The 27,626-nt window shown below is 33.3% G+C and overlaps 4 protein-coding genes across 4 annotated transcripts; 2 read left to right on the top strand and 2 right to left on the bottom strand.

Annotated features, from left to right (window-relative positions):
* Window positions 1-199: 199 nt before the first annotated feature.
* LOC123897215 (cell division cycle protein 48 homolog) lies at window positions 200-3,850 on the bottom strand. The gene is made up of 5 exons (XM_045947759.1): window positions 3,282-3,850; window positions 2,365-3,131; window positions 1,508-2,083; window positions 799-1,158; window positions 200-631 (listed from the first exon to the last, which is right to left on the bottom strand). The coding sequence occupies exons 1-5, from the start codon at window positions 3,685-3,687 to the stop codon at window positions 341-343; spliced, it is 2,400 nt and encodes a 799-aa protein (XP_045803715.1). The 5' UTR covers window positions 3,688-3,850; the 3' UTR covers window positions 200-340.
* A 1,608-nt stretch (window positions 3,851-5,458) lies between these two features.
* On the bottom strand, window positions 5,459-8,339 carry LOC123897216 (serine carboxypeptidase-like). Its single transcript, XM_045947760.1, has 9 exons — window positions 7,955-8,339; window positions 7,664-7,838; window positions 7,375-7,494; window positions 7,070-7,213; window positions 6,834-6,984; window positions 6,619-6,707; window positions 6,261-6,519; window positions 5,915-6,048; window positions 5,459-5,683 (listed from the first exon to the last, which is right to left on the bottom strand). The coding sequence occupies exons 1-9, from the start codon at window positions 8,308-8,310 to the stop codon at window positions 5,558-5,560; spliced, it is 1,554 nt and encodes a 517-aa protein (XP_045803716.1). The 5' UTR covers window positions 8,311-8,339; the 3' UTR covers window positions 5,459-5,557.
* An 8,520-nt stretch (window positions 8,340-16,859) lies between these two features.
* On the top strand, window positions 16,860-17,813 carry LOC123898500 (kiwellin-like). Its single transcript, XM_045949476.1, has 2 exons — window positions 16,860-17,211; window positions 17,351-17,813. The coding sequence occupies exons 1-2, from the start codon at window positions 16,860-16,862 to the stop codon at window positions 17,662-17,664; spliced, it is 666 nt and encodes a 221-aa protein (XP_045805432.1). The 3' UTR covers window positions 17,665-17,813.
* Window positions 17,814-19,940: 2,127 nt separating this feature from the next.
* LOC123899054 (kiwellin-like) lies at window positions 19,941-20,920 on the top strand. The gene is made up of 2 exons (XM_045950105.1): window positions 19,941-20,344; window positions 20,469-20,920. Exons 1-2 carry the CDS (start codon window positions 19,999-20,001, stop codon window positions 20,780-20,782), a joined length of 660 nt encoding a protein of 219 aa, XP_045806061.1. The 5' UTR covers window positions 19,941-19,998; the 3' UTR covers window positions 20,783-20,920.
* Window positions 20,921-27,626: the final 6,706 nt, after the last annotated feature.

Genomic DNA, 27,626 nt, shown 5'->3' with positions numbered 1-27,626 from the left:
AGGAGATGGATAGCATCTCAGGTGGATAATGATGGTTTGTTGAGTGGAATTGTAGATATTTGACTCTGCTCCAATTTTATGAGGAAAACAGATGATTCATTTTCGTGATGGAACAAGGTTGGTACTACTGCAGTTCGAATAACAAGATTGGCAATACAAGAACATGCCGGCCGCATTGAGCTACGATGCAACCGTAAAAAATGCAAGACATACTCGGCTATTTAAAAATCAAAATCAAAATATAATACAAGTAACACTATAGTAATCAATTCACTTAAACGTGAAAAGCAAAAACATACGGCCTTTGAAAGAAAAAATATAACATCTACATCATTGAAACTTAATTATAAAGATCGTCTTCATCAGCCCCACCCGCGGCAGTAGTTGTTGCTACAAAAGGGTCAGATCCAGTCGTATTTGCAAACCTAAATTCGTTGCCAAATCCCCTCGATTGTTGTAAAGTCTGAGCAAATCCCTGGTATTTGCGTATATCAGCGTCACTGACACTCCTACGCGCATACTTCATTGACTCCTCGAAATGAGTCGCCTTAATCTCTGCAACTTCATTGTCGACCAAGTCTTCATCCATGGCTTCAGGGTTTTCCTTCCTCTTCCTCGCTTGCTCTATGTTCTGTAACCACAACAATATATTAGCTCAAACTTATCATAATTCATCGATTTTGTAACATAAATATATACAAACTAGCATACACGCTTTCATTAAATCGGAAAGTTTCATATTTCGAATTGCTAAGAAAAAAAGAAAAAGAAATATACATCTATTAACCAAAAACATACCTTATCAATGTCTTCTCTTATAGCATATTTGCATGCTCGCTGGCATATTTCTGTAATGTCGGCACCACTAAAACCTTGAGTATACTTAGCCAATGCTCTCAAATCAACATCTTTTGCGACCGGTGACTTCCTCAAGCAGGACTTGAAGATCGAATGACGGGAATCCTCATCAGGAAGAGGAATATAGATCAACTGATCTAGACGGCCTGGCCGGAGAAGTGCTGAATCAATGATGTCAGGTCTGTTAGTGGCTCCAATAATGAATACGGTCTTTTTGGCAGACATGCCATCCATCTCTGTCAAAAGTTGATTTAGAACTCTGTCGGCAGCACCACCAGCATCCCCATTGCTGCCCCCTCTCTGTAAATGCGACACAATGATTATATACAAATACAAGCTGAAAATAAAAAATCAAAGAGATGCATGCAATCACAAAGATATTAAAAAACATCAAGACTGCATTTGGATTATCTTATTTGAGCTTATGTTGCTTGTCTACTGGCATAGTGAGACTGTTTGGGAGAGGTTACGAAAACAGCTTATAACATGTCAATAAGCTGTTTTCAACTTATTGTCATAATCTCTTTAAAGTAGTACATGCAATAATAACCTTATTTCAAAATATAAAAATATATCTGACTTGAGTATCGACCATGGTTAAAGCATAATAACATAGCAATCCAAGAGTTTGAAGTAACTAGAAACAAACCTGAGTGGCAATGGAGTCAAGCTCATCAAAAAAGAGGACACATGGAGCCGATTGTCTAGCCTTGTCAAAAATTTCCCTAACATTGGCTTCACTTTCACCAAACCACATTGTAAGCAATTCTGGTCCTTTCACACTGATGAAGTTAGCTTGACATTCATTGGCAATTGCTTTGGCTAACAAAGTTTTTCCACATCCCGGAGGACCATAGAAGAGAACTCCTTTTGATGGTGACATCCCAAACTTCTCAAACTTTTCCGGGTGCTCAACAGGATATTGAACAGTCTCTTGCAGTTCACGCTTGACATTCTCAAGGCCTCCGACGTCCTCCCAGCTGACATTAGGCACCTCAACAACAGTTTCACGTAAAGCTGATGGGTTGCTTGTTCCAAGTGCAGTATGGAAATGCTCATTTGTAACTGCCATGGAATTCAGTATCTCAGCATCAATGGTCTCATCCTCTAAGTCAATGAGGTCCATCTTCTCTCTAATGCATTGCAAAGCAGCTTCGGTGCAAAGGGCAGCAAGGTCGGCACCAACATACCCATGAGTATCTTTCGAAATTCTCTCCAAATCAACCTACAGAGGAAAATCATAATGAGCAACAGAAAATTTGAGGAAATTGAAAACCAAAATCACAATCAGAGTACTGCAACTAAAATAGAAGTGAAATCAAGGCGACAAAACCTTATTAATACTGCAACTATCATAATTAAATAAATTATAAAAATACTAGTGAATTCGACTGTTGAATGGAACTATAAGCACAAGACTTTAGCCACAACCAAAAAACAGAATACACGGAACAAAATACCAACCAATAAATGTGAAAGTTAAGTAATTAGTAGTGCCGAACTTACATCATCAGAGAGCTTCATGTTTTTGGTATGTATGCGAACGACTTCAAGTCGCCCGATCTCATCTGGAACACCTATATCGATTTCTCTGTCAAATCTACCAAACCTTCTCAATGCTGGGTCAATGCTATTTGGACGATTAGTGGCGCCCATAACAATAACATGAGCACGAGATTTTAATCCATCCATTAGAGTTAAAAGTTGTGAAACTATCCTTCTTTCGACTTCACCGTTTGTCTTGTCCCGCTTGGGTGCAATAGAATCAATTTCATCCATAAAGATGATGGACGGTGCATTCTTTTCGGCTTCCTGAAATGCTTTCCGAAGATTGCTTTCACTCTCTCCAGCCATTTTGGACATAATCTCCGGACCATTAATACAAATAAAGAAGGCTCCGGTTTCATTAGCAACAGCTCTTGCTATTAAGGTCTTTCCAGAACCCGGGGGTCCATATAGCAAAATTCCTTTAGGTGGTTTCACACCGATCGACTTGAAAAGTTGTGGATGCCTTAATGGAAGCTCAACCAATTCACGAATCTGTGCCATTTGCTTCCTAACACCACCCACATCATCATAACCAATTTCGTCAAGCCTGTCTTCATCCTCTCTTTTCACAGGTTCCCCTTCGCAGAAGATCTCGGTGTCTGGAGCAACCACACAATACTCCCCAGGATCAGTTTCAATCACCTTAAACTCTACACTTCTCATCCCTCCCCGCACAATAAATAGATCTCCCTTTCTGACGGGACGATAAGCCTCCAAGAAATAGGCTGTAAATTATATGCATTAAAACAGTTAGTTAGACTTGTGGAAAGACAAACACACTGACACCATTAGGAAAAATGCACTCAAAATATAGCATAGCTAACAAAAACAAGTGAAAAGTGAGTAATGAAAGAAAGGTGGGAAACAAAACTCACGTTTCAAGAAAACGTCAAAGAGATTGCCAGTGATACCCTGAATGGTATCATCAATAGGAAGAATGTGGACACGTGTCCCATACTTGACATCAGAACACTGGTGCACAGAAACAACATCTCCAAGTCGAACCCTCAAATTCGACCTCACAACTTTGTTCATCCTAATCCTAGCCTCCTCACAGGTATCCTCACCAACAGCTATACAAATAGTATCCTTCCTTTTCTTTCCCTTGATGAGTAAGGTGTCACCTCTGAAAAGCCCCAACTTTTCCATAGTTTGTGGGTGCATCACAACAACAGAGTTGTCATCGTTAAGCGCTTCATCCACAACAAGCCTGTTTGCTGACTTCTTGCGTTCCAGAATCGCGGTGGAAAAGTCCTTCTTCACTGATTCAGGTTCAGACATTCTTGGAATTCTTCAAGATCAAAAGAAGAAAGCGCAGAAAAAACCAACCTTGACTCACTACTTGTTTGTTTTGATGAAACAAAAGATACGAGGTTATTTCAATATTTATAGATGTTAGTTTAAGTTCTGTTTCTAAATTTATGGAGTATATCTTTTTATTTATCAGATAAAAATCTGTGTAATCTTTTATCAATATCTTTTTATTTATCAGATAAATCTGTGTAATCTTTTAAATCTGTGTATTTTTTTTTACTGATTTTTATCTTTTATTGTTTTTTGAACAAATATATATATATTTTTTTTGGAATAAATCTTCTATTGTTAAATATTTTAATATTTACATTTAGGCTAGGTTTTTTTTTTTTACCAAATATTTAGGCGCTAAGTAATTATCTTGTTTTTAAATTATGATTAAATTATATTTTTATTGACAAAATTGTCCTTTATCTTGATTTTAGATTATAATTTATTAAAAAAGTTATGATGTTATCTTTGTAAATATTATACTTAAATTTTATTTTTTAATGGCAAAATTGTCCCTTATATTTATTTTAATTTTTTTTAAGGAAATATTTATTTTAAATTATTAGTTTATTTTATTGTGAAAATTTTGGGGCAAAAATATTCTTTTGTGTTTTCTTTTAACGACAAAAGTATCCATTATATTTTATTGTGATAATTTTATATAGTGATTCCAAGGTAACACATTATAAATTATCAGCTAATCATTAACTACGTGCATTAAAAAAATATACCCAACTTATAATTCTAACAAAATCTCAAATTATGATCTCTATCAGGTGGAGACGGAGGAAGTCCATCTAAGTGCAACGATCATTTCCATAGCAACTCAGAAAGAGTGGTGGCGTTGTCCACTAGGTGGTATGATGAAGGGTCTAGGCGTGGAAGAATAATTTAGAATCAAGGCGCGAAACAGGAGGAGTGTGACTGCGAAAGTGGGTCTAACTCAACCTTACAAAAGTGAGGACTGCCACTTGCTTATAAACACACATTCAGATAATCTTGCAACCGATGTGAGACTTCTTAACACATCCCTAACCCAACGAATCGTAGAGAGGCTCTGATACCATTTTAGAATTAAGTTTTTGGGTCTAACTCAACCTTACAAAACTGAGTTGTAAAGTGAAGAGTGTCACTTACTTATAAACACACATTCAGACCATCTCACAACCGATGTGAGACTTCTTAACAGTTAACACGAATATTCAAGTGTGACATAGTAAACATCACGTCATAAATATATATATCAATATATGTCGCATCATAAAAGAATCCAAAAATATGTCCGTGAACATATAACCCAGTTGGTAGAAATATTACATGCGATATGTCGGAACTGAGATTCGAACTATGGTACACTCCCTTATTCGCATATTGCTTACCATAACTCTATCCAATGTTTCAATTTTGAGATACCAGAAACTTGAACAAGCTCACATTGCAGAATGTTTATAGCACTGTTGGTAGGAGAATGCCCAAAGTTACATGAAATGAATTATCATAGCTCCAATGTTTGAGATGCCATAAACTTGAACAAGCTCACATTGCAAAATGACTTTAGCTTTGTTAGTAGGAGAATATTGCTCCGAACCGACTCATAGAGTCATAGTTCAAATTAGTTTTAATCAAATCAAATACAAAGTTTTGTTTGTGCATTATTTGATAACAATGATGTATGATTTACTTCAAAATCTACAATGCACAATTTATGAGATGGTATAAGCAGGAATATCAAGAACTAGAAAATAACTTAGATAAAAACAATTGTATTCCATTCACCCTTGCAATGTACACAATCAAACATCATTATTATGTATACAATATCATTGTGATTTATGTTTTGAGTCCATCATATGGACGAGACATAATCTCCTCCTCTTGTCCTTACTGCTAGTTTCCCTTGCATCCAATCTCTTAACATCTGAAGTGCTGCTTTTGGTTGATCCATAGGAACCATGTGACCAGCCTCTTTAACCTATTATTCCAAACAAATACAGTTAAACACAAGTGAATCAACAAACTATGATGCACTAACACAGACATGAACATATTTAAGTGAATCAACTTGTAATAGTTAGAGATAATGAAATATTTAAATGTAACTAATGTGCCAGTGTCAGACACGAGATATGCCTTTGATGTGAAGTGACAGTGTTTGCATAGATCGATAGTCTAATACGCGCATTAATACATCCTAAACACAAACCTTGAGGAAAGCCAGAGGTCCATGGCTTTTTAGAATTCCTGCTTCTTCACTGTCAACCAAATAAGGGGTGGCAGGAGATGCTGTAAATTCTTTTTGACCTGACCACTTCATGGCATCAACCCACCTTGAATTCCCTATCAAATGAGGAGCACATTTATAAGTCTAATAAACAAATTATATGGTATTTTTTTACACAAGAAATTTTGGTTCCACATTAACTGAGCTCTAGTTAAGGACGACTCCTTTGGGAGAATCAAGGTTCAATTCCTGACCGGAACAATCTTTGGCCGGATTTTAGTTAACTACCGGCCGAACCAGTGACTTCAGACTAAAATAATGAACTTACCGAGCCAATTGCATATGAGATCTTCTTCTCCAGCATACACAAGCAATTTGATTCCATCCTCAAGAAGAGCAGGAATACCAACTTCTAGATTTTTCATCCAATCCTGCAACATGGCATTGTATACTGTGCTACTACAAGAAACAAATTCCAAGTCCTCAACACCTAAAGCTTCCCTTACTGTCTTTGTGTTCAAGAATGTATCCGCCTTGGAGAAGTCATAACAGAGACTTCCCACACATTTCTTTCTGATGTCGTAGTACTGCATATCGAATAGCATAATGCATTAGTGAACTCAAACTTCATGATTTTCATACCTTTGATCATATACTTTTAGAGTTTTTCTTTTCTGATATCATACATTAATGTCGCCGGCGATGTCCATGATCTGATCGAATATTTCAGTGCAAATACGTCTTGAAGTCATGCATGCGGCGCCGCCTTTAGTGCCTAACAAATCAAATAAAAATTATGAGTGTCAATGAGGAAAAATAACAAGTAACTTGCACAACAAATTTGTAAAAATTTCTATTTATGACTGATAAGGAAAACTTGTTGATATTGTCATGTTCATACCACAAGCTTCTATGGCCTTTTGACATGGTGGGAGCAACTTGTTGATATTGTCATGTTCTTCCTTATTAATTAGTCCATTGTCTAATGCAAAATCTGTATATGCCTTGTATTGAATTTCAGGATTGGTTAATCCATTCCCAATAGCAAATCCCTGTTTATTATAAAGGTTTACCAATTAGTATACATTACATAGATATAATCTACATTATATGACAATGTAATAATAATATTAATACCTTAAGATTTATATGAATTCCTTCTTTTGCCTTGTTTCCTTGGTGAACTCTGGATGCAAAAGCTGGAATGTAATGACCAGCATATGATTCTCCAGTAATATAAAAATCATTCTTAGTGAATTGAGGGTGCTCCTTGAAAAATGCCTGTCATTGTAAAATTTAGTATTACAAACTATGTGAAATTTAGATATATGTGAATCAAGATTAATCAACTAATACAAGTGATTAATTCAATTAATAAAGTATTCATTTAAAATATTATTATGAGAGATTATTTTCTTTAATCACTGAATTAATCAAATTACCTGCAAGAAGTCATACAAATCATTGCTAACGCCATTTTCGTCATGGCGAACATCACTATCATCAGTGGTATAGCTAAAACCTGTTCCTGTGGGTTGGTCTACAAATATAATATTTGATGCCTACAAAAGAGAAAAAGAGTGTTGTAAATATCGAGTTTGATCCATATGATACATAAAACAAGTATGTTGCAAGATGATCATATAAGAGTGTTATAAATTCTGAGATATCGAGTTTGATTCCTACTGATTAAAAAATAATGATCATATATGAGTGAGGATTAATAGGTACCATGTCCCATCCATATTGATTCCAAACAAGGGACAATTTGTTCTCCTTAGAAAACTGAAAAGGACCATTTTCATAAAACAAAGCAATTTCACTGCTACATCCTGGACCTCCGGTTAACCATATGACAACCGGATCATCCTTATTGTTTCGAGATTCAAAGAAGAAATAGAACATTCTGCAATTGACACAACAAATCATTCAAGTGAAACATGTCTATGCACAATTGCACAGCCTATTATGAACAAAACATAACTAAAATGGAAAAAAAAAAAAAAGTACTAAAACATTTACCTTGCAGCTTTGGAATGAGGAAGACGATAATACCCTGCATGATGACCAAGTTCTTCAACAGAAGGATCAGAGTCAACAAAACCAGGAAAAGTGAACTTCTTCTCAACAATATTTCCATGAACAAAATGAGGATCATTCTCTGGTGTGTTAATGGAATGTTTTGGAAAAAGATTAAGCCCTCTTATGAGATTTTCTGCTTGCAATTTTGGGTAGGATCTTGTTGAAGAAAGGAGAATGTCATTGTTTGTGGAACAAGTTGTTGGAGATGAGAATGAAGGTGAAATGAACATGATAAGGAAGAACAACATTATTAAAAGAGAGAGACACATTTTGAGGAACCTTAAGGATGATGCCATGTTGTTTTTGTTGATAGAATGGAAGTTGTGGCTATGTATTTATATTGTGCTTAATCTAACGTATACATAATTGATTTGGCTTCAATAATTAACGGAAAAGTTGAGTTGAGTATGAAACGGTTAACAGTTTCCAACAATTTTCAGGTTGCTTGTCTTTTAAAATCAGCATACATCCAATAATTGAATTGTTTTTTGAGACTTGTGTTCACTTGTTATTGACTGATGTATATTTATACACAGTTTAACCGGTAAAATTATTTTACATATATATCTAATAATATGTTGCCGTATCATTTAATATGTGTCAATATATTATTGCATCGCATGTTATGTATTCATGAAGCTAGTAAATGTAAAGTGTACCTTGTACGATGTGAAAGGGAATCGAGACTGGATATAGAAGTATAAGATACCCAGATGTTAGTAGTAAATCTAGATGCGACAATCTCACCAAGTAATTTAACGAAGTGTATTTTTGCAATAAGTTTAATAGATTATATAAAAAAAAACAAAAATTTAATATGTTATGTACAAAAAAAAATTAGTTTTTTAAATATATAACAATAATTAGTTTTATTGAAAAAAATAAGAATAATTGATAATGAGTATAATTGACAAACTATACCCTTAAAATATCAAAAAGACAATTAAATAGGAACGTTAAATTCAATGTTAAAAGACACTTAAAAAAACGGAGGGAGTAATTAGTAAGAAATTTGTTTGTAAGAAAGAAAAAAAATAATATTATGTGAACATTTAACCGAGTCATCTTCAAACTTTTGATTGACACAGTTGACCTGTTGTGAACTATTCAAACATATTGCTTTGACCTTCTTTTTCTACTAATAAACAAAAATAAATATTAGCATATAAGATGTTTGATTCGTCTCATGAGTATTGTCAAAATATCAAATTTTTATAATTTTTACTATTATACAATTAAAAATATTAATCGTCAAAGTTATGAATCGGCATGCGTAAAACAGTCAACATATCAATCAAATTGGGACGGAGGGAGTATAAGCAAAAAATTAAAAAGCATTCCCTTTAAGAAAGTAGGTAAAATGTATTTAATGATTAAAAAAAATTATTCCATTTCCACTTTTATCCTTCCTTTTGTTTAAAAATAAAGTACTCTCTCCGTCCCTAATTATAAGATTTTGTTTGACAAAAATATATTATTTATTTATCTTGCTTTGACCGTATTTTTTAATAATATATAAATGTAAATATTAGCATATAAGATCTTGTTCAATTTGTTTTGATGAGTATTTTCAAAATATTAAGTTTTTATAATTTTAACTAATAGACAATTAAAGATATTAGTGATAAAAATATGCATTGACGTACGTGTAGTGGTCAAATAAGTCTTATAATTAGAGACGGATGAGTAATTAACTGCACACACATCATCTACCTTTTTAGTAAAATTACGATGAAGGATATAAATCATGTAACGTGGTTAAACCTACTAAGCATAAATTCAATGCAATATATGTCTGAGAGTGGCCTTCAAAGTACGGTAATCATTATATTATATATACTTAACATAACATATTAGCACTAAATATTCAATGCAAGTTAAAGTAAAATGAACAAGTACATGTCCCTGAGACACAAAGAAAGCAGCAACCAAATTTGAGTCATAATTTTCAACAATAATAGTGAAGCAATGTTTTTGAGCTTCCTCAGGCAAAACTGCTGCAGAACAAGTAATAAAACATGTTCAAATTAAGCCAATCCTCTTTTATCTAGCTAGCCAACCACTTAACGCCTAAATAAACTAATGGCTTAAATGCAGTTTTGCCCCCCCTGTTTTGATTAAATCGGAATTTTACCCCCCCTGTTTTAAAACGCGGACTTTTACCCCCCTTGTTTTATAATTTGTTGGATTTTGCCCCCCCTAAAATTCTGCTTTTGAGTCACAACTTTAAAGCTTCGCACACAACTCAATTTTGATCAATAATTTACCAAAAGGATACCGAAATGACCGTAATCGAGTTATCTTTCCACATAATCAAACCCCACTGAATTTGGAGTTACAAAGAGAGATTAATTACCGTTTTAGTGAAGGTATGTCCCCCAAAATTCTGCAAAAAATCTGCTTTCGAGTCACAACTTCAAAGCTTCGCATACAACTCAATTTGGATCCATAATTCACCAAACGGCTACTAAAATAACCGTAATCGAGTTATCTTTCCACATAATCAAACCCCACTGAATTTGGAGTTACAAAGAGAGATTAATTACCGTTTTAGTGAAGGTATGTCCCCAAAATTCTGCAAAAAATCTGCTTTCGAGTCACAACTTCAAAGCTTCGCATACAACTCAATTTGGATCCATAATTCACCAAATGGCTACCGAAATGACCGTAATCGAGTTAGCTTTCCACAGAATCAAACCCCACTAAATTTGGAGTTACAGAGAGAGATTAATTATCGTTTTAGTGAAGGTCTGTCCAATTACTAATTCTGCAGAAATCTACTTGTGATCTTCAAATTCAACATCGTCTACCGAACACATCGTAACTCCAAATTCGACGAAATTGAAATGCCAACAAGGGTAATTTCGTTAGATTTCCATACATGTAAATAGTATTAAAAAATGAGCTACAGGGTGAGAGGAATGACGAGAATACCAGTAGTAGTTTCATACGATAATTAATTTGAACAGACCTTCACTAAAACAGTAATTAATCTCTCTCTGTAACTCCAAATTTAGTGGAGTTTGATTCTGTGGAAAACTAACTCGATTGCGGTCGTTTCGGTACCAGTTTGGTGAATTATTGATCCAAATTGAGTTCTGTGCGTAGCTTTGAACTTGAGGCTCAGAAGCAGATTTTGTGCAAAATTTTGGTGGGGGGGCAAAATCCAACAAATTATAAAATAGGGGGGGTAAAATTCCGCATTTTAAAATAGGGGGGTAAAATTCCGCATTTTTCAAAATAGGGGGGGTAAAACTGCATTTAAGCCTAAACTAATTTAAACCAAATTTGAAATTCATAAAACGAAATTGTTTTTTTTATTTATTTCTTAGACGCCCAATCGGTCCCCGTATATTTTTTTGGAGACTAATTGGGGACTTACTCTGAGTTTTTCTTGCTCTTTTTATTCGGTAAAAAGACCAGGTCCCAACACAAGTCAATAAATAGTTTTTTTAAAAAAAAAAAAATAATCAACAATATATTTAGTTTTCAATATATTTTTGTCAAAAAAAAAAATTCAATATATTTAATACATAAATTTTCATAAAAAATTATTATCATTATTAAAAAATGCAAGGAATTAACGCTGCTATAATCAAAAGCATAGGATAATACTAAAACGATAAGTGAAGAAAGAAGCCATTGAAGGATCGAACCAAAACAACTTCATCCAAACGAAGCTCTTCACCTAAGGTTGTTAATGTCATGATGATTATGATCACATTCTTCCTTACTCTAAGGTTTTTACTTTTTCTCTCTTTACAAATTTTTCAGCTTTTTAAATTAAATTTATATTGGATTGCGTTTCTTTGCATCATTTTGTATATTTCATATTGAGTCCGTTTGGATCAAATTATTTGAACTTATCCAGTGACATAAGTTTTGTGAGACTGATTGAGAAAATTTATGAAAATAGTTTATGACTATTTTTACAAGTTTTTTTCAACTTATTTTCATAACTTCTCTAATATAGCTTATGAAAATAACTTATATATATATATATATATATATACACAAAAGAAATTTAACTTTATTTTATTTTCTGCTATAAAAGTAGCTTATGCAAGCATTTACATGAGCACTTATCATGATAAACAGTTGTGCTATAAGCTGTATATCCAAACAGGCCCTATATCTCCATATTAATGGAGAATCAACTTCAATGAAAATCGTTGCTGGCCTCCTTTGGTAAGTAGCATTTGTTTGTTATCTTTGTTAAGGCTATACTGCATTTTGAGGAATTTGTGCCATTAGAGCATTGATTAAGGAAATAAAAATGAAAATATTTTGTTTGAAAGTTGTGAAATATGGTGAAGTTAACTTTTTAAAAGTTAAAAAATTGTAGTTTCCAATGTAAAACTACTACTTTTGGCTTCCTTAACAAGTGTTTGAGACTATCAACAATGGTTCAAAGTTTAAACTCCAACTTTTTCACTTCTCAATACTCCACATCATTTTCTCTCTCTTCCACATAACAATTAAAACTAGTATTATTCAACTTTTACTCCTATAAGCATCCACAATGGAGCTCCCCATTGTTTGGTACCTAATCGGGCCTCACGTGTACAAATCACTCATTTATAATTTTTTAATAATAGTATCTAATAAGTACACAATCTCTCCAACCCAACAATTCTTAAAAAGTTTTAAATATGTCTCACCAATAACACATATAACCAATAACTCTACATCATTATAAATGGGTCCCACAAAAAATGATATAGGTACCAAGTCTTATTTTAGAACTAGTACCTATTAGGTACTATTTTGATTTTGCTCCAATGGAAGTACATATTAGGTACTAGTACTTAAAAAAAATAAGAACCACCATTGGAGATGGTCTAATGATTTAGTTTAAACCAAATATTCTCTCTTCCAACTCACTTTCATATACCCCACATTCTTTATTCTTTATTTATATTATTTAATTTTGTATAATAATTATTATTATTTATATTTTTTTAAATAATGAATATTTTTATTTTTATATATTTAATATTTAAAATTATTATTCTTCCTTAATTTATCAACTAAAAATGACAATAATTTTTTATTATTATTAACTCAATTAAGATACGCAAAAACAACTCGATTACAGTAAAAATTATTATACACAGACTAAGTAATATGATGATCTATTCCAATATGATGCAAGAATGCTTCTTCACAACCTGTATGCACACAGACTAATAATCAACATCTAAAATACAACATGCACAACCACAATCCTCTACAATTCGTCAGAAATATATTTTGGTGATACCATGTAATGGCCTTCAATGAAAGTATACAAATGAGGACCCCCCCATATAACACCTCTTTTGCTTTATTTTCTTTATTGATCTATATTTTTCATGTGTATTCTGGGAGTGGATCCAATGTTACACCGCTTAATATCGTTTTAATAAGTATTTACATTGTATCATATTGCAAAAAAAATGTATTTACATTGTAGGTATATTGCATTGGGGAATAATATTTTGGTTCAAAAGTTGCGATTTTGGCCCCTTAAAAAAATAACAATTTTGCCCCCTAACTTTGCAAAATGTTACAATTTTTGCCCCTTATCTTTAAGAAATAGCAATTTTGGCCCTTTATCTTAAAAAAATTGTAATTTTGACACACGTGACGTCTTCTCAGCAAGTTTACCTAGTTTTTTAAGCATATTTTCAAGACAGTAGAGGCATATAACATGGAAAATGAACGGAAAAAAAGCATAAACAAGATACACATACAACAGTAAAACACTTTTAGGACCCGTTTGATGCGCAGGATATGATAGTGACATGATAGGATATAAAGCAGATAAGAATATGATAGGATATAAGCAGGATAACAATTATCCTATCATGCGTTTGGTGCACACATGATAACTATCGTATCATGTCTTTAATACATATTCTCACATAATAATATGACAAAATATATAACGTACTTAAATGATAATATTATCCTTGTGAAACAATTATTATTTTTATAAATTATTTTGTAATACTTTGAATTTTATAAATAAAAAATATAAATAAGTAATCAAATAACTTTATATAATTTTAAATAAACATCATGAAAAAATAAACAAGTTAAATTTTTTATATGAATCATAATCAAATAAGTAACTCAATTATATATGTTAGATAAGCTACATAAATATATGATATATCTCATATGTAATAATAAAACTACATTGCAACAAAATTATATTTACTTTGTTATAAAATTTAAATTGATATCCATATTTTTCAATTTTTTAATAATTACGTTACTTTAAAATATTGCAATTTTAGTAGAATTTTGATTTTTTAGATTTTGTAAATTATAAAATTACCCTTACGAGAAAATTGTGTATATATTTAAAAATTAATTATTTTATTTTAAATTTAATACCAAATTATTTTATTATTTATATTCTATTATTGTTTATTTTAAAATATATTTTATAGAATAAATCAGCAAATTATTTTCTTATCTTATCCTGTTGATAACCCAACTCAAATTCAGGATAAGAATTTTAACTAGAGAAACAAGATAGAATAAGTTTCAAAATTAATTTATCATATCTTGTTGTCGCACTAAACGCTGAATTGAGACATAATATGCTACAGTTATCCTATCTTGTCTCTTATCTTGCACACCAAACGGACCCTAAAATTTTCTATCTACTCATTACGATGAAAGTAGTAAGCATGAATGACCATGAGTGGATGCTCCAAATCAGTTGTATCTAAAAACTTGTGGGAAATTATACCTGCAGTCAATAAATTATACTTTCACCCTACATAAAATTTAAAATTATAGTTTTACTCCTTTTGTCACTTAAATTTTTACAATCTCAATTCTTACTCTTACTTTAAATTTAAATTCAAAAACAAAAAAAAAAATCTTACCTTAAATTTAATTTTTTTAGATTTAGTGAATTCACCCCCACATGACATTTGTATATGCAAAAAATTTCTGGTTTGAAAATTTTTTCAAAAAACTTAATTAGAGATTTTCGGTTTGTAATTTTTTTCTCATAAAACATAGAAAATAGTTTTCCGATTTATGTTGGGATTTATTGAAAAACTTAAATATAGTAAATGAACCAAATTTTAATATTAAAATTTCATTTAAACCACTTAACTATAATGTACCAGTAGCGCACAACAATATCAAAATTGAAACAAGAAGACCATGCAAGAACCATAAAATCGAAACCAAAAATGAAAATAAGAGTGTATTTTCCTTTTGAATTATTATGTTATAAGTATGAAGTTTCGATAACTGTTTACTGATTATTAATTTGTGTTGGGAACCTGTCGGATATGTTATCCACTTATAACAGTATTTTCTCATACACAAAAGTCAAACGAAATATTGTATAGGTACAGTGTATATAGATGTCACGAGCCGAAATTCAGGAAAAAATTCCTTGAAGAAGGCCAGGCTCAAATTTGAAAGCAAGAAACATTCATCAAAGGACAAAAAAAAAAAACATTAATGATAAAACAAATTTAGGTTTCTCGTAACTTGATTGAGCATTGTTGTTTTCTAGTTGCAAGAAATTATCATCGGACATTCCGTGATGATCTTGATATTCATTCTTTTTTTATAAAGCTTTATTTGACATCCCAATTCTATTTCCGAATGAACTTTAAAAAGTAGAAATTTACATATGAGATTGGAGAGAGTATGCATTTTAGGTTAGGTATCTTTTTCTTTTTCTTTTTTTAACCCTTAGATTTTTCGGGGAAATGAACTCTAGTAATTTAGAGTTCGACCGTGAGATAAATAAAGTTTGTTTAAGAAATTGTTCAATCCACGAATCAAATTTGGATTCCTCAAACAATTCATTCTTTAATGAAACTCATTAACTACTTGAGTTCAATGTTTTGGTAAATCCTTATCTCTTCAACCATATAGCCAGAAAGTTTGTTAGTTTTAGTGTATTTTAATTTTAATGTGGTTTATAAAAAGAAAATGATAGATAAGACTAAGGCGAGAGATAATAATACGAGATAACCCATTTGGGGTTGGTCTAGTGGTGTTGGTTTGGGTCATTGGAGTATGCTCCTCTCAAGGTCTCAGGTTCGATTTCCCCTGATGTCAATTTCGGTGAGCTAAGTTCATACAGAGCAAAAAAACTTTGGCTTTAAATGGACCCCCGCAAGTGGGCGGTGAGATTAGTTCCCTTGAATTAGTCGGTCCTAAGGTCGGATACCAAGTTTAAAAAAAAATACAAGAGAGATAGATTCAAATTCAATCTCCTAGAAGTTATTTTTTTTCCTTTGTTGACGCCGAATAACTTAGGACTTAGGGGTGCGTCTTAATTCTTAAGTTTGGCGAGTCCAATTTTCTGCTTCAATTGGCAACTATGACTTTATTTAGCTATTATAGCTAGTATTAGTATAGTGGCTTCTTCATCCAATCTTTTGACATTTTATCTTCTTGTATTTTGTCGATTATTATAATTGAATTGGTACAAGTTGTTGTTAGATTAGATATAGGTTATTGAAGACATATTTGAACTGAATTATTTTTTAACTTATAGAAAATAACTTATACAAATAAGTTAAGAAAGAAAATAAGCTTATGTGTGCGTGTGTACGTCGAATTTCGCACAAATATTTTCGTCATATATATATATAGCAACGCTGTTTTAAAAAAGTGTGTAAAAAAAACATACCTTAGTCGAATTTTGCAATTTGTTCCAATTTTCAGAATAGTATGCTCAATTTGTATTCTATCTAATCTAAGTATAATAACTCCAAGTCGGGTACGATTTTATTTTGGGAACTCTATATAAGGATATGCAATAACATGGCAAAGTAACACAAAAACTATACTAACTGTCTCTATTCTAATCACAATGGCTTCCATGTCAAACCTTATGTTTCTATCTTCCATTTTCCTTTTCAACATCATAAGCATTCCTTTCCTCGCAAACGCTCTATCATCATGCAATGGACCGTGCAAAACTCTTGATGATTGTTCTGGTCAACTCATTTGCATCAATGGTAAATGCAATGATGACCCTGACGTTGGGACCCGCATCTGTAGCGGAACCAATCCACCTCCATCACCACCAAGCGGTGGTGGTGGCACCTGCCAACCCTCCGGAACACTAAAATGTAGCGGAAAATCATACACTCAATACAAGTGTTCCCCACCAGTTTCATCATCCACACCAGCATCACTCACGTTGAATGATTTTAGCGAAGGTAATGCATTTTTTATTTATTATATATATAGTGATTCTAAAGTGACACATATAACGGATTATCAACTAATCATAACTAGTTTGTAATTACGTTAAAAATATTCAACTAATTCTAATAAATTTCAAACTATTTATATTAGGTGGAGACGGAGGTGGTCCTTCTGAGTGCGACGGTAAATACCATAGCAACTCAGAAAGAGTGGTGGCGTTGTCCACAGGGTGGTACAGTGGAGGTACAAGATGTGGAAAATTGATTAGAATCACAGCAAAGAACGGGAAGAGTGTGACTGCGAAAGTGGTGGACGAGTGTGATTCGGTGAATGGTTGTGATGCGGAGCATGCGGGTCAGCCACCTTGTCGTAACAATATTGTGGATGGATCTGTGTCTGTGTGGAATGCATTGGGGTTGAATACAGATGACGGCGTAGTACCGGTCACATGGTCTATGGCTTGAATGAATGGAGCTTCAAGTATTTGCAACATATAATGAATAATTAATATAAATAACAATAAGCTTAATTTGCATAAGGTTGTAACTTGCTCGTGTTGTTTCTTCCTTTAGTTGATCCTTTGTTTTTCTATTAATGTACGTAACTTGTAATAAGTGCTATATAGAGAATGCTTATTCATGAGCATTTTTATATCTTATCTTTAAGTAATAAAGCAATCGTTTGTTTCAATTTTGCATTACAAAAATTATCTTTCAATTTGGTTTTATTGATATCTGAGGGCTATTTTTATTTGGTCAAATAGTTTAATAGTTAAAAATTCACCTTTTGAGATGAATAAGTAGAAAATCCCGAGTTGAACCTCTACCCTATATATAAAAGTTACGATATCCATATCAATTGAGTTATAATCACAGAGATTATATATGAGGGTGTTTTTTAGACAAATCGGGAGGATAGAAATGTGGGAGAAAAGTTTATATATTTTAATAATTGTTTTGTTTAAGTTTTTGGAAGGGGAGATGTAAACAAAAACTCTCAAAATGTATTTGAATGGCCGCGTATTTGAAAATTTTAATTCAAATTTTTGGAAATTTAAATGTTTCAATTGAATTTCCATTTTGTTTTTTTTTACAAAATCAATTGAATTTCCGTTATTCATATATATTTTTTGTTTATATAGATTAATTAAGGCTTAATTAGTAAAATGATACCTTAAAGATATTTTTTTGTTTCAAATTGGTCCCTTAAAGAAAAAAAGATCTGAATAACGGAGATGTCTTTAAGGACCTATTCAGACCTTTTTTTCTTTAAGGGACCTATTCGGACCTTTTTTTTCTTTAAGGGACTAATATGAAATCAAAAAAGTCTTTAAAAGACCATTTTACTAATTAAGTCATTAATTAATAAAGTTTTTCTACATGTTCTGTGAACATAGCTCAGTTGGTAGGGATGTTATAATTTTTATGCAATATGTAATTAAGACCGTGGTTTAAACTCTGGTACTCTCATTTATTCACATTGCCTTCCAATAAGGGGCCTATTTGAGGTAAACTCTCGTTGAAGACGCCTTATTTCTTATATTTGCATATGATTGAATTTTTTTTGAAGAAGCTAAATTAGCCCACCCAAATTGGCACCGGAGAATCGAACTTCAGACCTCAAGAGGAGCACACTCCCAGGTCCCAAGCCAATACCAATGCACCAACTCAAGTGGGTTTGCACATGATTGAATTAAAATCTATTAATTATTTTTTAATCTTTTTCATATATTTCTTTTTTATACAAAGAGAAACAAGGAACAACAAGATAAAAGAAAGAAGAAACAATAACTCTCCGCTATTTTTTGCGCTGGATTATTACTATCTTCGAGTTTGTCAATAGTTTTGCATGCCACACACTTTTGAGAGTTTCATTTACCACCTACTATTTCTCACCATCCGTTAATGGACGATATTTTTTCTTAAGTAGCAGATGAGAAAAATTATGATACACAAAAAACTCGTAGAAGGGCAAAAAAAATATCTTCACACTTTTTTCTAGTGGACTTGGACTTGTAACACATATTAAATTGACAATCTTTAATGACATCTTCTAACCCAAAAATATTTATTGTTTTGCTGTGAAACTTTGCAACGATATTCTTAGAGTTAAGTTCAAAATCTATTCTCCAATTGCAGCTTTTAAACCCACTTCAATGCATGAAGCCCAACAGCTTCATCGGTGTCCACATCAAAGAACGGGGAAAACCATTCAGTTTCTGTAAAAACAAAACTCCCTTGATAGTCCCAGATACAAACATCAATCGATGTCCTATACGCCTTATAGAAAAAGAGGCATCAACGTTACATTTTTTTTTTTACAATAAAGCCAATGAGAATCGAACATAAAACATCATACATACTACCTAGATTATTCACCACTAGACTAAACCTAATGGTTTTCAACATATCACTTATATTTGTCTATATCACTTATATTTGTCTAAATATGGTTTAGACCATACCGAAATCAGCATGTTGTTGTTCTTGTGGTACATTCAACTCCATGATATGTTGTTCTTGTGGTACATTCAACGCCATACTTTATTACATGTCTCTATAATTTAATATAATTTTTTTATTCAATTTTAAAAGACTCCAATAAGATAGTCAAACTTGCAATTTGTTCCAAATTTCAAAATAGGATGCTCAACTTGTACTCTAGCTCGGTATAATAACTCCATGATGGGTACAATAAATGGAGATTTTAACTCTATATAAGGATATGCAATTGCCCTGTATATGCCAAAGTAACACTTCAAGCATACAAAAATTATCCACTCTCTTTAGTATCTCAATATGGCTCACATATCAAATCTTATTTTTCTAGCTTCCATTTTCCTTTTCAACATTATTCTAAGCATTCCATTCCTCACAAACGCTCAATCCTCATGCAATGGACCGTGCAAAACTCTTGATGATTGTTCTGGTCAACTCATTTGCATCAATGGTAAATGCAACGATGACCCTGACATTGGGACCCACATTTGCGGTGGGACACCATCGCCACCAAGTGGCGGGGGTGGCAACTGTCAATCCTCCGGCACACTAATCTGCGAGGGAAAATCACACCCTCAATATAAGTGTTCTCCACCAATTTTGTCCTCCACACAAGCATTACTCACGTTCAACGATTTCAGTGAAGGTACGAATATCATTTTATATATTTATTTTAAGGTAACAAACATAGCCAATTATCGACTAATCATAACTATCTTAAAAAAAATAAAAATTACTTCTAACAAATCTCAAACTTATATCTTTATTAGGCGGAGACGGAGGAGGTCCGTCAGAGTGCGACAATCAATACCATGATAACTCAGAAAGAGTGGTGGCATTGTCCACCGGGTGGTACAACGGAGGTTCAAGATGTGGAAGAATGATTAGAATCACGGCGAGGAATGGGAGGAGTGTGACTGCGAAAGTGGTGGACGAGTGTGATTCGGTGAATGGTTGTGATAAGGAGCACGCGGGTCAGCCACCTTGTCTCAACAATATTGTGGATGGATCAGTTGCTGTGTGGAATGCCTTGGGGTTGAATACAGATGTGGGTGTAGAACAAGTTACATGGTCTATGGCTTGAATTAATGAAGCTTCAAGTATATGCAATATGTAGTGGCTAGCTAATTAATAAATAAGAATAAGCTTAATTTGCATAAGGTTATAGCTTCGTGTTGCTATATAGATAGATGATGAGAATGCTTATTCATTAGCATTCGTGACCGTATATAGAAAAAAATGTATTCCATAAATTTGGATTATATACGTATTTAAATTATATAATCTAATATATAATAATATAAACCGAAAGAAACATCGATTCATAGGTTTTTTAACAAAAAATTTGAATCGGTGATTCGAATTCTATAATAATGTGATGTGTATTTTCATCCATTGATTATATAATCCAAACCAATTTTTTACGGTAAAATAAAGGTTATGTTTATACTTTATATTTGAACCAGCATTTTATCAAAACATCACAAATTATTCAGAAAATCATAACACAAAAAAATAATGTTATAACAAAAAAGTTGAAAGGATTTAGTTTAGGGTCCGTTTGGTATAGATGATTTAGAGAAAAGAGAAATAGGAGAGAGGGAAATAGAGTAGAAATAGGCAATTTCTTCTGTTTGGTTTAGGAAAGAAATTTAAAAGAGAGAAAACTTCTTGTGAAACCCACTGCTTTTTTTATTCTCCATCCTTGGGAAGAAACTCAAAAAGTTGGCTTATTTTCATTCTATTTCCATTATTACCCCTCATTTTGTCTCATTGTTCAATGTGTCATTGCACCATTTTCATCCCAAACCCATTTTTCATAAGTTAAAGGCATTTTTGTCTTTTAAAAAATAAACATATTTTTCTCTCATCTATTTCCCTTATCTTTCTCTTAAATCAAACAATACATCAAATCTCTCTTCTCTCACTCTCTTTCGCCTATTTATCTCTTCTCAACTTCTCTTCTAAACCAAAGACACCAAGAGCATGTTTAATCACTATACTGCCAGCCAACTGGTGTCACTCACCCAGTTCCACCAGTGAATGGATTCTCTCAATTTTTCTCAATTTTCATATCATCAATCAACTTTTCTTCATTTATTTTAAATATAAATATTGTTCTACATTTATAATCTAATGGTCTAAAAGACAACATTATTTCCTCAATTTGATTTTCAAATTGAGAGAATCCTCTCTCGTTCCACGGACAAGAGCTAGGAGCGGGGCCTGAAACCAAATACTGTAGAAACCTAATACTTTCTCCGTCCTAAAATAAATGACCTAATTTTGACTTGGTGTACTATTCATATGATCTCCTTTCACTTTATTTTTCTACTAATATATACATGCAAATATTATCATATGAGATGTTGTTTGATTTGTCTCGATGAGTATTTTCAAAATATACAACTTTTATAATTTTTAATAATACACAACTAAAGATATTAACGATTAAAAATATGCATTGACAAACGTAACTATGGTTAAACAAGTCATTTATTTTTGGACAGAAGGAGGAGTATGATTTATGTATTGATGTGATGTACTATCTCCTTCTCTGCAATTTAGATACAAGTAAAAGTTAATTTTTTATGTATTTATTAAAAAAATATATCTAGTGTATAGTATATATATTTCATTTTTTAATGAATTTAAAAATTAATTTTTATTTACATATGAGACTAGAGAGTACTACTTTTTTTTGACATTTTATTTGGAATTGTTCCTTCCTTCTGTAATTTTAAAACTATCAATTTTCTTTCTGTTTTAATTAATTGATTATTTTATTTTTTTGGTACAACAATTGATAATTTTATTGATTATGAAAAAAATTGATTTTGAAGGGACGTTCATTCATGCATATAATTTAAGTAGTGTAGCTTACGTTAAATCATTTTTGGCATATTTAATGCGGATTGCGTGCAACATCATCTATGAAATTGCCTTAAAATAGAAATCTCAAATGTAGTTTAAGCAATCAATACAATGGTGATTTGATGGATATCAGCTTATTTTTACCAGCAGGCAGGTTAGTTTTTTTATAAGCAATATTAATCGTTATTATTATAATGTTAGTTTTTTCCCACTTGTCAGGACTTGAACCATGAACCTCATACTTCTTAATTGTTAACTCAATTAGTTTAATCAGTTGAACTACACGTCTCACCTCATACTAGCCCCATACTAACAGGTTAGTGATTCCGGCCAGTTTTACTTTGTGCTACCTCTGCATTTATTAAATAAATACTGAGTTTATGAAGTATATGAAATTTAATTAAATATTTTTAATATATCTAAAAAGTAAATATTTTCTTATATTAATAACGGAATAATGAATATGAAACTTTACAATTCCAAGATTGTTTAGATATCTTACATGGTGTAGACTCTCACTCCCATCCATCCCAGTTGTCTCACTGTGAGGGATTGTGATTGATGAGTGATAGATGGAATAATGAGTGGCGAACAGGCTTTGTGGAGTAAGGAATTTAGTGTGATGAGCTTTTGTATTTATTGGTAAATGGAAATTTACTGCATGTTTAAGCAAAAGATATGCTGAAACAAGATGTGTCTGTTTGGTTGAAATTGAAACCCCCAAAACAAAAGTAGCATACTGTTTCCTTCTTTTCCACTGAAAACAACAGCGTACAATCTACAGGCTGACGTAGTCTCCAGTTCTTGCCGAGTACGCCCAAGGCCCAGGGACGGACTGAAGGGGGGGCAAGCAGGGGCTTCAACCCCCCCTCCCACATGCATATAGTTGCTAATGACACCTCTTAAATAAATTATTGTGATTTTATTTAATAATTTTGAGTTAAATATATTTTTAGTATAAAATTATGAGTTTTTTAGTTTTGTCCTTCAAAAAATTTACTTTTAGTCCATATTTGTATTTTATAGGAACTATTTTGAGGACTAAAAGTATCAATTTTTTGTAAGAATATTTCAAAATGGAGACTATTCTTACCAAACTGCAATATTTTAAAGGATATTTTAAGTTAAAATTTAATAGGACTAAACATAAAAACTCGTTATTTTATAAGGATAAAAAATATATTTAACTCTATTATTTATTGTTAAAAAAAAATTCGGTCCCCCGTGTGATTGATTTCTAGATCCGTCCCTGCCAAGGCCCAACCCAACATCATACAGTATGGAGTAAGTACTGTACTGTATTCACACACACAAGTTTTATTGAATTAAAAATAAATAATGACATGAATATTTGAACAAAAAAAAATAATGACATGAATATTAAATTTGTCCATGTAGACGCTGATATGTATTAGTGACAATGTCACATCAATAAAATTAACATTAAAATAGAATGGGGATCAAAACTAAAAAAAAAATTAAAATTGGGGGACTAAAAAGTTGGTTTTTAAAATTGGGGGACCAAAACTTCATTTTTTTTGAAAATAGGGGGATCAAAAATGCATTTAAGCCTAATAAAAAATATGATAAATGACCTATAATATAATTTTGCCATACTAATATATTTAATAATTTTGTTAAAAAAAACTAATGTATTTAATTTATAAATATATACCGTACATAAATACATTAATAATTAAATAAACTTTTAAAACAAAAATTTAACATATACTCCTATAAGGGCTTTTTTGTTTAAGAAAATGTTAATTAGGATTTAGGGAAACTAGTTTTTTTTTTTGGTTTGACGCAATTGATGGAACTAGTTAAGAATTTGATGTGTCCAGATAGAACTAGTTAATTAGTGATAGGATATGTTGCCTCGGTACGCGGTACGACATTTTTAGACAATTTCCTGTCAGTCACGGTGTGCTTTAATCTTCTGGCTGTGTTGCGTTTTCGATTTTGAAGAGTTGTCTGGATTGTTGTTGCTTGTAGGTTTGTTCTGGTTGTTGTCAGTCTGTTCTGCGCTTTGTTTTCACCATGGAAGCAAATCTAGAGAACCTTAATCTAGGTGAAGAGGAGGTTTTGAATTTCGAGTTGGAGGAGAATGATACTGAACAAGATGATGTTACCTTATGTTTAGTAGGTCGGTTTGTCCATGACCGTCCTATTAGGTTCAACATCATGAAGGTGCGATTGGCTGAGGTATGGAGGCCGGTGGAGGGTATGTCAATAAAGGAAGCTTCACAAGGTCTGTATTTGTTCAAATTCTTTCATCCACTGGATATTGAAGCGGTAATCAAGGGTGGACCTTGGACTTTTGACAACTTCACACTGATTGTTGAAAGGTTGAAGGTAGGAGTTGCATTATATGATATTTCGTTACTTCATGTCAACTTTTGGGTGCAAATCCATAATGTTCCAGTAGGAATGATGATTGAGAAGGTAGGGAAAGGTTTGGCAAGCTATATTGGAGAATTTTTGGAGTATGATAAAAATAATAATACGAGCTTCTGGCGACAGTATATGAGGGTGAAAGTTCGGGTAGATGTTAGAAAACCATTAAAGATCGAGAAGAAGATTGCCGTGAATGGTTGTGAGGGGAGTGTCGTGAAATTCAAATATGAAAAACTCGGACTCTTTTGCTTTGTGTGTGGTATTCTTGGCCACTCAGAAGATAAGTGTGATGTTAGATATGCCATGGAGAGGGATGATGGAAGGCGTATTTGGTCGAACGAAATTAGAGCAGAGGTCCGTCGTCCAGGTGGTCGTATGGACTCGCGATGGTTGCGTGAAGAAGGGAGAGGTAGGGCTGATACGTTTGCTGGGAGCCAATCAAGGGGAAATGCAACAAATTCTTCGCATTCTTCCCAATCTAATTCGGAACGCCCAAGTGCACATGCTACAGAGAGGGAAAGTGAACCAGGTGTCAACTCTGTGGTGCTTCATGTTCACAATGACATAATATCTACCCCATCAATGGTAGCTAATAGACGAAATTCAGTTGTACCCACTGAACCAGTTGTTATTAGGACTATTGACACATCGCTTTTAGCCCCCTCATCTAGTTCCCCTCTGAGAGAAAGTAGACAGGATACACCATTGTTAACTGAAGTGGCTCATTCTGAGCAGATGGAAATTCATATAGAGAAAAAACGCAGACGTGCTGAAGTGATAACTCTAGCAGCGACAGAGGAGCAACTTAACCAGCATTTTTTATCGGCAGGTCCTGGCAGTTCCCAGGACTGCCGGGACTCATGATTATTCTTAGTTGGAATTGCCGGGGCTTGGGCGGCCCGAGTGCAATTCCTAATTTGCGGAAGCTTGCCCGAGAGCATAAGCCGGATATTTTATTCTTGTCTGAAACATTATCTCATGCTAGACACCTTGAACCTATTCGGGTCATGTTAGGTTACGATTCTTGTCTGGCTATTGATGTGGAAGGGCAGAGTGGAGGCCTGGCGGTGTTCTGGAAGGATAATAGTAAATGTAGAGTCTTGAACTATACAAGAAATTTTATTAATATGTTAGTGGAGGATGAGCAGAAGGGGGAGTGGAGGTTAACATGCTATTACGGATATCCGGAGCGTAGTAGACGGAGACATGCATGGAATCTCTTGCGAGAGTTAGTTAATATGTCCCCTGTTCCCTGGTGTATAATTGGTGATTTTAATGATCTACTTTCACAAGAGGATAAAAAGGGCATTCACCCACACCCCAATTGGTTGTGTATGGGATTTAGACAAGCGATCAATGACTGCAATTTAATCGATATTCCTCTTGCAGGTCACCCATTTACTTGGATCAAAAGTCGAGGTACACCTCATGTTATTGAAGAACGGTTGGATAGAGCTATGGCTAGTACGAGTTGGCTGCATCTTTTTCCCGACGTGAGACTATCTAACCTCTTGGCCTCACATTCGGATCATAGCCCAATTTTACTTCAATGTTGTCCTACTATAACAGCCCGTTTCAATGGTTCTTTTCGGTTTGAGAATAAATGGTTGAAGGAACCGGATTTGGAGGAGACGGTGATTGATGGCTGGGGTGCGAATGACAATATTGCGATAGTTGATCGTGTTGCACGTTGTGCTAACAAGTTACAAAGGTGGGGAAAGAGGAAAAGAGTGAAGTTTAAACAGGAGATTGAAGAATGTGTCCGTGAGATGGAGGCGTTGAGGGATAACCAGGGGGAAGCAGAGAGTCGGAGGTTTCAGGAATACTCTGATAGGCATGCTACTTTACTGGTTCAGGAGGAAGGGTACTGGAAACAGCGAGCCAAGATGCATTGGCTTCAAGAAGGTGACTTGAATACTCGATTTTTTCACATGTCAGCTTCAGCTCGCAGTAAGAAGAAGAAAATTACCAAGCTTGTTGATGAAGCAGGTACTGCAGTTCATACTCAAGAGGATTTATGCGAGGTAGCTAAAAATTATTTTAATGCTCTTTTCAAAAATATAAGTGGTATTCATGAACCTGTGCTTAACCATATCCAACAAAGGGTGACAGAGGAGGATAACCATTTACTTATGGCACCCCTGACCAAAATTGAATTACAACAAGCTTTATTTCAGATGCATCCGGATAAATCACCAGGCCCTGATGGTTTCAACCCAGCATTCTACCAAAGGTTCTGGGAACATTGTGGGGACGATATTTTTGTAGCCGCATCTTCCTGGTTAGACAGGGGGTATTTTCCTTCTAGCCTTAACGAAACCAATATTTGTCTCATCCCTAAATGTGATAATCCTACTTCGATGAAAGATTTGAGACCTATCTCTCTGTGTAATGTCCTTTACAAGATAGTCTCTAAAGTGCTTGCCAATAGGCTGAAGTTTTGCCTGGACAAATGTGTTTCCCAGGAGCAGTCATCTTTTGTCGAAGGTCGGTCGATCCTTGATAATGCCCTTATTGCTATTGAAGTTATACATGCTATGAAGAGAAAGACTAGAGGATATAGAGGTGAGTTAGCATTAAAAATTGATATTAGTAAGGCTTATGACAAGGTGGACTGGGGTTTCCTCCGTGGTATGTTAGTCAAATTGGGCTTTGGA

Source organism: Trifolium pratense, linkage group LG7 (genome assembly GCF_020283565.1).
Source record: "Trifolium pratense cultivar HEN17-A07 linkage group LG7, ARS_RC_1.1, whole genome shotgun sequence".
NCBI lineage: Eukaryota > Viridiplantae > Streptophyta > Magnoliopsida > Fabales > Fabaceae > Trifolium > Trifolium pratense.
The sequence above is the reverse complement of the archived record's forward strand: the minus strand, read 5'-3'. Positions and strand labels throughout refer to the sequence as shown.